At 35.5% G+C, this 12558-nt stretch overlaps 1 protein-coding gene across 2 annotated transcripts; it reads right to left on the bottom strand.

Annotated features, from left to right (window-relative positions):
- Window positions 1-6396: 6396 nt before the first annotated feature.
- On the bottom strand, window positions 6397-12200 carry LOC123897219 (serine/threonine-protein kinase GRIK2-like). Of its 2 annotated transcripts, XM_045947762.1 has the most exons (13): window positions 11873-12200; window positions 11470-11675; window positions 10975-11362; window positions 10428-10502; window positions 10297-10341; window positions 9925-9999; window positions 9065-9152; window positions 8826-8950; window positions 8228-8323; window positions 7660-7726; window positions 7449-7564; window positions 7266-7344; window positions 6397-6894 (listed from the first exon to the last, which is right to left on the bottom strand). In XM_045947762.1, the coding sequence occupies exons 3-13, from the start codon at window positions 11296-11298 to the stop codon at window positions 6749-6751; spliced, it is 1236 nt and encodes a 411-aa protein (XP_045803718.1). In that variant the 5' UTR covers window positions 11299-11362; window positions 11470-11675; window positions 11873-12200; the 3' UTR covers window positions 6397-6748. The 2 variants fall into 2 exon arrangements, with proteins under 2 accessions (XP_045803718.1, XP_045803719.1); XM_045947763.1 differs by having other exon boundaries at window positions 10975-11675; window positions 11873-12196.
- Between the last annotated feature and the right edge of the window lie 358 nt (window positions 12201-12558).

The following is a 12558-nucleotide window of genomic DNA, read 5'->3' as shown; positions in this document are numbered from 1 at the left end:
CGACAGCTTTAGCAAAGTCGCTGTCTGGATGTAATCCCCTGTCGAGCAGGTACAGCTTCATGCTCTCATCGACCTTCACTTCAACGGCTGCCTTGTTGAACCGTTCGAGGTAGGCCCTTAGAGGCTCGTTCTCGCCTTGGATGATGGCCTCGAGGGTTGCTTCAGTTTTTGGGTGACGCCTCGAGGAAGTGAAGTGAGCCCGGAAACGGGCGCACAGGTCCGACCAAGAATCTATGGATCCTGGCGCCAAGCTCTTGTACCAAGCCATAGCGCCTTTCCTCAGAGTTGTGGGAAAGAGCTTACACTTGATAGAGCCTCGTACATTTCTGTACTCGAGGAGAGCTTCAAGATTTTCGATGTGCTCGTCCGGGTCTGTCGAGCCATCGTAGGTATCCATTGCCGGTGGTTTTTCGAGTCCGACCGGTAGGGGGAGTTCTCGGATCCTTCGGGAGAGGGGGCCTTGGTGATTGTCTCTCTCTTCCGGGGATCGGTTCCTTTGGCGACGAGGAGGGTTGTCCCTTCTAGGGGAATGTCTCCTCGGCGGGGTGGAGTTTCGAGATATAGTCTCGTTTCTCCTTTCGCTTCTGTGGCGAGGTGGTGAGCGAGACCTGGAGTAGGTTCTGCTCCTCACTGGTGTGGGTGAACGGCGAGCTGGGCGAGCTTGCGCCGTGATCCTCGACTCGGCAATTGCGTCGATGCGACGGCTTTGTTGCTCGAGCCTTTGATTCTGCTGCTCGAATCGCTGGTTCTGTTGCAGCAGTAAGTCCGACTGGCGGTTGATTGCATTGACCAGCGCAGCCATCATTTCTTGCATGGGAACGCCCGGAGGGATAGCCGCTGCCGGAGTCGCCTGTGGCGGGGTAGCCACAGGGATCTGCGGTTCTTCTGGGTTGTAGGGCTCGTAATGCGCGTTTTGCTCTCCCTGGCCATCTTCCGTTACGGAGGCGAATTGGCCGTCCCCTGGGTGGTACGCTGCGTAGTCCATCGGTGATCCATGGTTCTCCGCCACGTGCTCCGGGATTTGGTGGTTGTTAACGCCAGCCATTGGTCGTGAAGAAGGTGTTTTGAGGAAGTTTTTTAGTTTTTGGTTTGAATAAACAGGGAAACTATCGTTCCCACAGACGGCGCCACTGATCGTGTAGACCAGAAAGATGCGACCTCACCGGCGTTTGACGGTGGATGAGAGCGTTTGAGACCCCTGTTGGAGCGGAGGGGGGTTGTGTACCTGCAGGCACTCCGACGCTCAAGTCAGTATGTGTGTAAGGTTTTCTTAGCTATAAAAATGCGTACCTTGCAAATGAAGTGGAGATGCATATATATAGCCCCCAGCGCTGGGCTAAGGCCCTTGATGGCATTAATGGCCATCAAGTGGCTGCCGGAAAACGGCTAAGGAGCCATGATGTGCAGTTAATGCTCATCATTCCGGTGTCTTAGACGTTACAGAAGCCATAGAGAAGTAACCGTTGGTATCCCGAGCATTTATGGTGTGGCCGGTGGGTAAGGGTCAACTCGACTACACAAGCTCGTTGGAATGTGTACCGAGCTTCTAAGCTCGGCCCAGAACAATTTTCATTGCCAACACCACTCCAGTTCAGCAACAAACAACTTTATAAGGATCAAGGCAGAAGTTGATGGATAGTCAATTGAATTTGGCATGTCCAATTATTTATTGCATGACGTCGTTTTTCTTCTTTTTAATATAAGTTTATTTATTGCGTGTCGTTTATAACATTGCTCTACAAGTACAAACAAATTAATTAATGGCTGAATGAACTATATTACATAAATAAATACTCCCTCTCCCTCCGTTTGAAACTATATAAAATAAATATGTTAAGAAGTTGATGTATTTAATTCAAATTATTATTTTATATATATTTTTTTATTTTCATTGCACTAGTTTTTCTTAATTCATATATATGTAAGTGTAACTACGTACTACTGTGATATTTGGTGTGGTTAATTATGGTCTCTCTTGTCTGTTAGTATTTGTGTGCTTTAAGTATAAAAAAAATATCAAAGTGGAAAATTGATAAAAAAAAAATTAAAAATACTATATTTAAGAGGAAGGTGGCTTGTGTGATGGAAAAGTGGTAGGCAATATCAATAGGTACCTTGAGTTTAGGTAAGGTTGAGGTCTTCTCATTAAAAAAATAATAAATTAATTAAAAGAGAGTGAAATTAAGAGAGATAGAGAAGAAGGAAAGAGATGTAGAGAAAATAAAAAGGAGAAGATTTAAGTCCAATTTTGATCGGTATAAATGATTTGGCATTTGATTCAACAATCGTTATGGTTTGATAGTATATCTCTCTTAATTTCAATTTCAATTTTTTTTTTTTAAAAAAAATCATATTAAGAATATAGTTAAATTGCATTTTTTGTTGGAGAGTCTGGCGGAGCCCGGAGAAACAATGGGTCAATGCTCCAGGATCACAAAAGAGGGAGACGTCATATCTCCACCCAAAATCTTAAGACGTTAGGTTAATGAGTCACCTATCTTATGAATCTAACATTCTTCTCATACATAGTCAATGTGAGACTTAACCACTCAGACTTGAAACCCAACAATCTCCCCCGACACTTGTTACAACACATAGACTTCGCTCTCAACCATCTCATGACCCCAGTACATCCACACTCTCCAAAGTAAATATTTGAACTACATATCAAATACACTAAAACAAGAGTATAAGAGAGAAAAAACACAATATAAACTTAAAGTGTTTACAAATGTTACTGCTTGGTGCAATAATAAGCAAAAAACTTAGGTCCATTATATAGCTTTGATTTCCCCATTACTTCACCATTCTAAGCGATGTGAGACTTCTCCGATAGCTATTTTTTAACCTCCTTCTTTATTTAAGAAACTATGCAATATGAGACTTGAAAGTCAACCCCAACATTTTTAGCCTCTTAACTTTCACAAACTTGCAATTTTTGTTTCATGACCAATTGACTTGTGTCTTACTATGTGGACAATAATTCATATGTCACATCAGCATATGTGGCAAGTCATGCAGACGCGGCATGTGCGTTGACTTGTCAAAATAAGAGATATTCATTCTTTTACAAAGGGAACTAAAATTAGAGGATAAAATTTGCAAGTTTGTAAAAATTAAAGGTGTAAAAATACAATTTAGTCTACAAATATATTGATTAGGGCAACATAGGTCCAGTTGCTCCGTAACGTGATTCTTTTATTTCTCTCAATCTCATCAATACTTGAAAGTCGAACCTTATCTCCACAACATCAATTCTTATATTAGTATTTATGATTCTCCTACTCTTCTCCTATAACCAACGGCTTCTATTCGAGTATAGTACATTAATACTTTCAAATTCTTCATACTATTTTTCTATTAAAAAAAAAATGAAGGCAATCAAACTATCCAAAGATATACTACAAAAGATATAATAATAGTCAATAATTTAATTCTATCTTTTCTTTATCACTTATAATAAAAATGAAAAAGGACAACCAAACTAACAAAGATTTGCATATAATAGTAGATACTATAGTTAGTAATACTTCATCGATCATAGATATAAAACACAACTGAGTCAACAAAAATTAATATATTTATCTATAATTTAAATTACATTATAGATAAAATATTCAACTTCTTTTATATTTACGATAAGAGAAAGTAATATTTCAAAATTCAAAGTCCCCTAAAATAATATTAAAGGTGGAGTCTTACAACTTATGTATATTGTTGACATTGTTAGGTAGTGCCGTATGAAACTTAAAAAAAAAATGGAAATATGGAAAATTACTTGGTATTTGCAAAAGAAACCTTTCCTTTTCACCAAAACGCAAGTTTTGCTTTTTTTCTCATGCACCGTTTGTTTCGTGCTGCTGGCTAATAGCAGAGAGCCGTGGAGAATTTGGATTTGTTAGTTAAAGATGAGTAACTTGATATTCCAAGTCAAATGGTAAAAACTCAAATACATATTATATAAAATAAAAATTAGAAAACTCGTAAAAATATGAGTGGTTAGTGGAACCCGTTCTCCGGTGAAAAGTGGAATTTAAGCATATGGTAGGTGGGCCTATGCATGATATCAGAGCCTCTACGACTAATGGTTTAGAGCTCGATCCCTGCTCCCCTCACTTTCTAATTAAAAATTGAAATTTAAGCATATGGTAGGTGGGCCTGTGCATTATCCACGCTTCAAGCCCAAGTAGACTCTTACGTGAGGGGGCATGTTAGAAATAATATAAAATCATTGATGTGACCCTATCTTAACAGTTTAAGCTTTTGGGATAATCAGTTATTTGACAAACACAGAGCCACGACCATTGATGAGAGGCAAAAGATGTGAGACCCTCGTCAATTACGAAGGGACAATAATTTTCAATGTAATGATTAACAATTAGAGTCGGCTTAACTACACATTTGGTCCCTTACGTTTATTTTATATTTTAATTTGGTCCCTTACGTTTAAAAAATATCAATTTTGTCCCTTACGTTTATTTTAGGTTTCAAGTTAGTCCTTTCCGTTAGTTTTGTCACTAACACCGTTTGAACCGTACACATGTCAGCATGTCCAAGTGCCACGTGTCAGTCCACATATGCAAATTGACTGCCACATGTGACAAAATTGACGGAAAGGACTAACTTGAAACCTAAAATAAACGTAAGGGACCAAATTGATACTTTTTAAACGTAAGGGACCAAATTGAAACCTAAAATAAACGTAAGGGATCAAATGTATAGTTAAGCCATTAGAGTCATTAAATGTTGTAACTTGTATCCGTTGGGGTACATTGAAATGTTGGACCATTTAAAGTTGATTATTTACTTTTTTCGGTCACTATTATAAGCAAAAAATCATTCATTAAAAAATTAATATATCTGATCTATAATAAGTTGCGTTTGTATAATGACCATGTGGAGTATTATTTTCTCTACCTCACCTCAATGGAAAACAACACCACGGGTGTATTTTGTACGATGTTGAACAGGTACCGCATTTTGTGTTTCCAATTAATTAGTATGATGATGATGATGTCAAATAACACAGCCAAAAACTGCCTCAAATTTTGTCTTTTTCTTTGGATGGATGAACAAAGACTTTTCTTTGAGAGTACAAAGTGTATACGACAACAACTCCTCAGTTCCAATCTCACGTTTTTTGGACCAAGAAAGAAGGCTAAAGTAAGTACAATACTAGTATTCAAAATTGAAAAATGTTTGTGCTCTTTACCATGTTTAGTTCTTATTGTTATCTTTACTTTATCAAGGCAAATACCATATAAATAATTAAATATAATAGTGGAGATTTACCAACAATGCACCGTATGAAAAATACCATATAATAGTGTATGAGTCTTGCATTGAAGTTTCAATGTGATTACTTGGTAAAAGAAAATAAAAATCAATGTGATACTTAAGCCGTGAATTTTTTTTTTATCATCAGTATCTGATCAACCGGACCGTCTAATATAATTTGGTGGGTCAGTTCTGACATCAAATAGTTTCAGCCATCTCTCAATCACAGTTGCGAGGGATTGAACCATAATCCTCCCTAGCAAGTTCAGCGTTAATCACCGCTAAACCAAACTAACGATCGGTAAGCAGGGACTTTTTTCACATACATAAGTAATTATTGGTGCACCTTGGCATAGAGCCTTACCATTAATGGCTTGGATGTAGGAAGTGCAGCCTTACTTTTTTCATATACATCAGCATTGTTGCTGATCTACCATAGGTATTATATAAATATAAAGTGAATCTCCAGGAAAAATAAAATTGCATTTATATATATTCATAAAAAAAATCATTTAAATTAAAATAAAATGGTTTGATATTTTGTTGTTGCAAACAATAAATTCAATTTAGTTTTTAGAATAATTCAATACTTCATATTTTAGGTAGTTAACAAGTTTATTTTTTATTTGATAAATAAATAGTTAAGTTAAACATGAGTGATTACAATATGCATGTACACCGAGGTGGTATAAATAATCATTTTAATATTGTAAAAAATATTTAGACTTAAGAGGCAAATGTCTAAATTGCAAAAAAAAAAAAAAAAAAAAAAAAGAAGAAGAAGAAGAAAGAACAGTACACTTATAATTGTGCGTGGTAATATGATCATTGGCCCCAAAAACATCAAAGTATAGCACATGCATAGTTGTTTACAGAACACAGAAGACCAAAGAAACTAAAAGCATATAACAGAACACTCCATGGGATGATGTATATAAAATATATAAAAAAGTAGATGGTTGTTCTTCGCCCTCCCTAAATTGATCATAATCCCCCCGATGTTCCCTCATCTACCAAAAGATATCTTCCGGTAGTACAAATTTTACGATGAGATATCTTTCGGTAGTGTTTTTTTAGTGTGAGCCATGCATGTGAGGCAAAGAGCAACCATCATAAAAGTTTAACCAAATGAAACTCAGTTCATGCTTGAGAAAGAAAAAAAACTCAGTACAAGACCCCTCTATTTTAGGGAATTAATTTGTAACTACTAAGCCATGGATATCTGAGATCAACTATTAAAATCTTCTCCATGTCCCTAAACACAAATTCCCAAATGCTTCACAATACAAACAAAAGAGAAAAAGAAGCATGAATCGTATTTCTTTAATCCCAAGGATTCGTTCCGGACTCTAGAAATTATCATAACATACCAACGTAGGGTCAAAAGAGGGATACCAAAAAGAAATAAGATTAATGGGCTTTGCCACTGTACATTGAGTAATCCAACTTAAAATAATTTCATGAGTGTCGATCAAACAAGCACATTGCTCTCCTCAAAGTCTACACTCACCACACTCTTGCGTTTGCACCAACAGTGGTACTCGCCAATTGGCCCATCATTTCCAATAACCCAGACATGCTCGGCAACTTCAGGTAACGTCATCCTTTGTTCTGGGTCTGCAGAACACAAAGTTCAATTGAGAACCATAAGATAATGCACCGCACAAAATAAAATTAGGTTGGTCAAATAGTTTGTGCACAAAGAGATAAACAATGCAAATTGATATGGAATGTGTTTGGATAAACAATTTAATTAAGTGTCGGTGTATAAACTTTCTATACATATAATTTGTTTATTATAATGAACTGAAAACAGCTTACGGACATATTATAAGTTGTTTTATAAGCACTCCCAAACACTTCAATAAGCACTTATGTCAATATATAATTTCAAATAAAATGTTCATAAGCCAATCCATATGCAGAACTTATATTTAGTTATGTTATGCCCCTTTTAAGAGGAATTAACAGAATTTAAGTGCATGTACCTTTGCAAAGCAATCCTTCTATTAAATTCTTTAACTGCGGGTTTACGTCATCTGGGATTTCTATAGGATTATTGACTATCTGGAAAAGTAAGAAATCATAGATTTCTTTAGTACAGGCTGAAAATATGTAACATTATGTTTATGTAATAATATTAGAGGGTGAGAAGTTAATATAAATATTACTCTGTCGTATGTATCTTGAAGTGTGTCTCCGAGGAATGGGTATTCGCCCAATATCATACAGTACAAAGTAACTCCGACTGCCCATGTGTCTGAAGCTTTACCATGATAAGTAAGACCTAAATAACGTCAACAGCCAAAACAGCAATGAGAATATGTGCTTTAATAGATTTCACAAGGCAAAGTATCTTGCAAGCTTGAAAAAAATTGTAACCTAAACAACATTCTGGTGCAGTGAAAACAGGAGTGCCAGGTGATCGACGAAGTTCATCGTTACCAGTCTGCAAAATGAATGCAAGCATGGGTTCTATATTAGTTGGCAGGATATATCTTTAGTACACATTAAATATCTCAGAAAAATTTAAGGGTCGTGAATGTGGTCGGGAATGTAGAAAAAATAAAGCATGCTAAAATATATACTCTGATTATTGATTTTGAGGAAAAATCATAACTTAATAGGTGCTACACCCGTAATCAAATTAGCTAAGTTGTTATATATAATTTATATCTTATAGGGGAGGCTGTTGTGGTAATATATCTCATTTTAGCTTGTTCAACAAAAATATTAAAAATTAATAACACAACAGGCTCAAGTCTCAAGTCAAATATTCATCAGCTTTCATATATTCCGACCAATCACTTCAAATTTCACACAGAAAAAGGTTAATGTGGGGACCAACTCCTATGCTGTAACTTTCGAGATTCATACATAAAATATTCCGGCAGACTAAGTAAACTTATCATCCCACATATCTATGAAGTGTCATTTAGTTCAGCATTACCTCAAAAGCCTGGCTGACACTGAAATCCCCTATCTTTACTGTCCCATCGCGAGTAATCAACAGGTTATCAGGTTTTATATCCCCGTGCACTATATTCTGCAATTCAAACATTAGAAGAATCACCATATATACATGGTCAAATTGTTTCAAAGCATGTTAAACGAATGAGTGTAACCATCTACAAAAAACGTAGTATTTCAAGCATGTTGGATAATAAGTTTTTCATCCATGCATATTTAATAACACGTATTTCTATTGGGATGTGAATAGTAGTTGCAGACAACATTAAACTAGAACGTCAAAATTTAAAGCTTCACACACAGAAAACAAAACTAACTTGAAAAGCATTAAGGATAATTTGCAACAACCTTTAAGTTATACAAGTAAAAAAATTGCAACAGTATATAGTTCTGTTATCCCATTCCTAAAAATATATTTTTTATAAAAAAAATAAAAAATAAAAAATCATTAAAATGTGAAATAGATACATGAACTAAACAAGCTGAGATTGGGAAAACCACAAGCGTAGCAAGAGTTTTTTTATTTTTGAAAAATAGCGAGTTGATTCAACACAAAATGATTGGTTGAGAGATAGTACATGAGCATGAAGATATGTTAATCCCGAGACTATATCACGCATGTATTTCCTAGCGGTTTCTTCACCTATGGCACACTGTCGACCTGAACCCTCACAAACCCATTTGCCTTCCACATATTCCAGTACTGTACAAGTAAACATTAGCAGTTAAGCACAGAACATAGCATAAAAAGGATTCATATTCAAACTTAAGGCTCAAACATATATGTAGCAAAATAAATAAGAATAATCACGAGTACCCATGTAGAAGTCATCTGACTCTGGGTCATCAATCACCTCGATGAGATTAACTATATTAGGATGTTCCAGCATTTTCATGATAAGTACCTGAATGAAAATAAAGCAAGTGCACCTTTTAAACTACTGCAGGGACACTAAACAATGTCTAAAAGAAATGAGTTAACAAAGGTAATAAATCATATGGTGCACAAAACAGGAAGCAAATGCATCATAAAACCATGGCAATAAAACTGCTAAACTGGAATATAAAGCATTGGCAAAAGGACCAAATATATTCATAACCTCCAGTACTGACATATAACCATGCTACTGTCTAATAAGAACCCCAAATGACAATATATTTCATAAGAACAGTAATGGACATCTAGGAGATGCCGAGAATTATATTTACTAAGACTGACCTATATGCATGCTACCGTAAAAAAAGAAAAGTGACAATAGATTCCACAACAGTATTGGACAATTAGCAGTGTTGTTGACGGTGCATGGTGGACCATGGCGGAGAGCCAAAATCCCACCATACCGGCCGACATGTGGCGCCACCATCATTCACAAAATTGGCCATGGCAAAAAGCTAATAACCCACCACCGATATCCGCCATGGCTGATATTTGACAACACTGACATTTAGGAGCTGAAATAAAGTAGTAGTTTCCATATACTCTTCTTAGTATGTGTAGACAGGAAAATGAAGCAGTAGTCACTAGGTGATGAGCAACTTGTTGACCAGATTCGGTATATTCACACTTAAAACACATTTCTAGCCAATTATGATTTGAGATATTCATAAGTCAATACCCAGACCATGCAACGGGGAAACCTCCACTGTTTATCCAAAGAAAGATACTAGAAGAAATACCTCACGTAGAACATCAGTCATGGCAGTCTCAGATGGAGCAACTCGAAGCTTCCGTAAGTGAGACTTGTGAAAGGACTGCAGTTCAAAAGATTTAATGTCAATAAATCATCAGCAATGTCCTTATATTGATAATAACAGTAACAGTACAGATATGCAATAATGCAGTGAGCCTTTGATTGGTTTGTGTTTATTCAATTTCAATCTCTTAATATAATAGAGAGTCCACAATTGCTCAGTCACACTAGCTAGTCCAACAACCTATCTACGTCACACTTCCCTACTGTCAGGAACAGTGACTTCTGCACTGTTACAAAAAACTTTCAATTCATAAAGTGGTTTGAACTTTGAATGCTAACACTAAAGTGCCCTTACCTTAATTGCATAATGCTTTCCATCAACGCTACTTTTGTAAAGAGCCTGCAAAATGAATAATATGGAAGGGGATCAGGAAAGTAAGCTCAATGAGAAAAGAGATGGTATAATTCCACAAACACTTTACTTACCACTTTGCCATAGCTACCAGAACCAATCTTATATTCTCGAATATACTCATTTAACATCTTGGTTCCGTTTTCATCCTGAAAGAACGCCAGAATTTAAATAAAGGTTATGACAGAAATATATCCAATACACTTGAGAAGTTTTTCCTCGATACAAAAAAGAAACAACCATGTGACTCTACAGCAAGACTAACATACATGATAAATCATGACTACAAAGAAAGAAATTGCCCAAAAATATTTTAAAGTCCAACCTTAACATCAAGTCAAGTTGCCAAAATTGATTAAAAGAAATAGTCAAAAAACTATAGTTAACCTCCCTTTGACAAATTATTCTTTCGAAATTATATATCAAATAAGTTTAACACGATTTGGCTAAGGCTCTGGAAACCATATAATAATCAAAACACAGTGCAGATTTCATTTAACCAATATTGAACTCAAATCATTCATACATACATCCACACAATTCAACCTCGTCTAGATGTATCATTGTCACTAAAAACTGAAAGAAACTCGGCAAAATCAGAAAATTGATTCCCATAGTTACCTCTGATCGAACAAGTTTGTCAGTCTCCTTAACAGGAAAAGGCCTACAAATCATGCCATTCTCTGCTCTAAAGTTCAAAATATCCTCGGAACGATTGGGTAAATTTTGCTCATCACCACTGGTTGTGTTACTGGTATAGTCACCACTAAATGATACCTCATCACATTCAGTTTCTCCATCCGTCAATAGCCCTTGGGAGAGAAAATTTTTGATGCCGCCGCGGCGCTTAGTACGTGTACGTGTCGGCTTTCTTATCAACCCAAAACAACTCCAGCAGCCAATCATTTTAGTAAATGAAAAACTCCTATATTCTGCCATCAGCATCAATCTAACTCACCCCAAATGGCCAAATTAAATATCCTCCTAACAACTAACTTTTCTGCTGACCCTACAAAACATCATCAAAAGGGGTTCTCAACATATGAAAGCAAAATAAGATTTTACCATAATTATGGACAAAATATGATTGATTATGAATTGATGATTGATAATTACCTTATATATGAGAGTAAATTAAGGGCTTCAAGCCCAAGTTAACTCGGTTATTCTAAGGGATGCCATTCAGCTAGATGGAGAAAACCACTAGAGAAATTGAAACAACAACGATTGACACCCAACATTGTGATGATTTAACTCCAGTTTCTAACAAATGTTGCAGGCTCAGCCCACAACTCACAACCAATAATTCGTTGACCTTTTTTCTATGAACAGAAACAAGAAAAAAAATATTAAAAATTACACATAAAAAAGTCAGATTAATATTAAATAAACAACAATTTAAAGAGACAAAATTTACACAAATAAAAGAATATTAATTCATATTTCATACGCAATCAAATGAATAATGAAACAATTGATAAAGGATAATGATAAGATAATAAAAATGATTAAAAATTACATTTTTATTTGTTGTTATTTGATTTGTGATGGAAAATGACAGAAATTGAAGCTCCAAAAGCCTGAAATTGCAGCAGCAACAATGAACGGCCTTTGGAGTGAAAACGCGGAACCCTAATTACAAAATTCAATCGAGAAGAAAGGTGAAATTATACCCTAGAGATGAATGAAAGAAAATGAAAGGGGAAAATTGGAATTGAAATTGGGAAATGGTGAGGAGAAAATGGTGGATGCAGAGAAACCCTACGTGGAAGAAATCAATTTGAGACGAGAAAAGAGGGTTAAATACAGCAAAATATTGTGAAAATTGCAAAGCTAAAGAGGGATACAATGTAAAAAAGTCTTTTTTTTTTTGGAGGAATATATAAAAAAGTCTGATAAAAGTTTAAATTGATTAGGGGATTTTTTAACGAAGAATTACTCTAGAGTCTATTTATAAATAAATATAAGGTTAAATATTTAAAATAAATCTGTTTAAAATAAAAAATAATCTCACTTTATTTTAAAATATAATCATTTTTTTGACACAAAAATATAATCATTTTAAAAATAAATAAAATCTTGTTTCAAAAAAATAAATAAATAAAATCTTACCAAAAATAGTCCACTAATACTAGCTTACCCGACAAAAATGTCAAAATTACCAGTGTTGTACGTCATGATCGGGGTTCGAACCCCGACCACTCC

This window comes from Trifolium pratense, linkage group LG7, assembly GCF_020283565.1.
Source record: "Trifolium pratense cultivar HEN17-A07 linkage group LG7, ARS_RC_1.1, whole genome shotgun sequence".
Classification (NCBI taxonomy): domain Eukaryota; kingdom Viridiplantae; phylum Streptophyta; class Magnoliopsida; order Fabales; family Fabaceae; genus Trifolium; species Trifolium pratense.
Note: the sequence above shows the minus strand (reverse complement) of the source record. Positions and strands in the feature narration are given on the sequence as shown.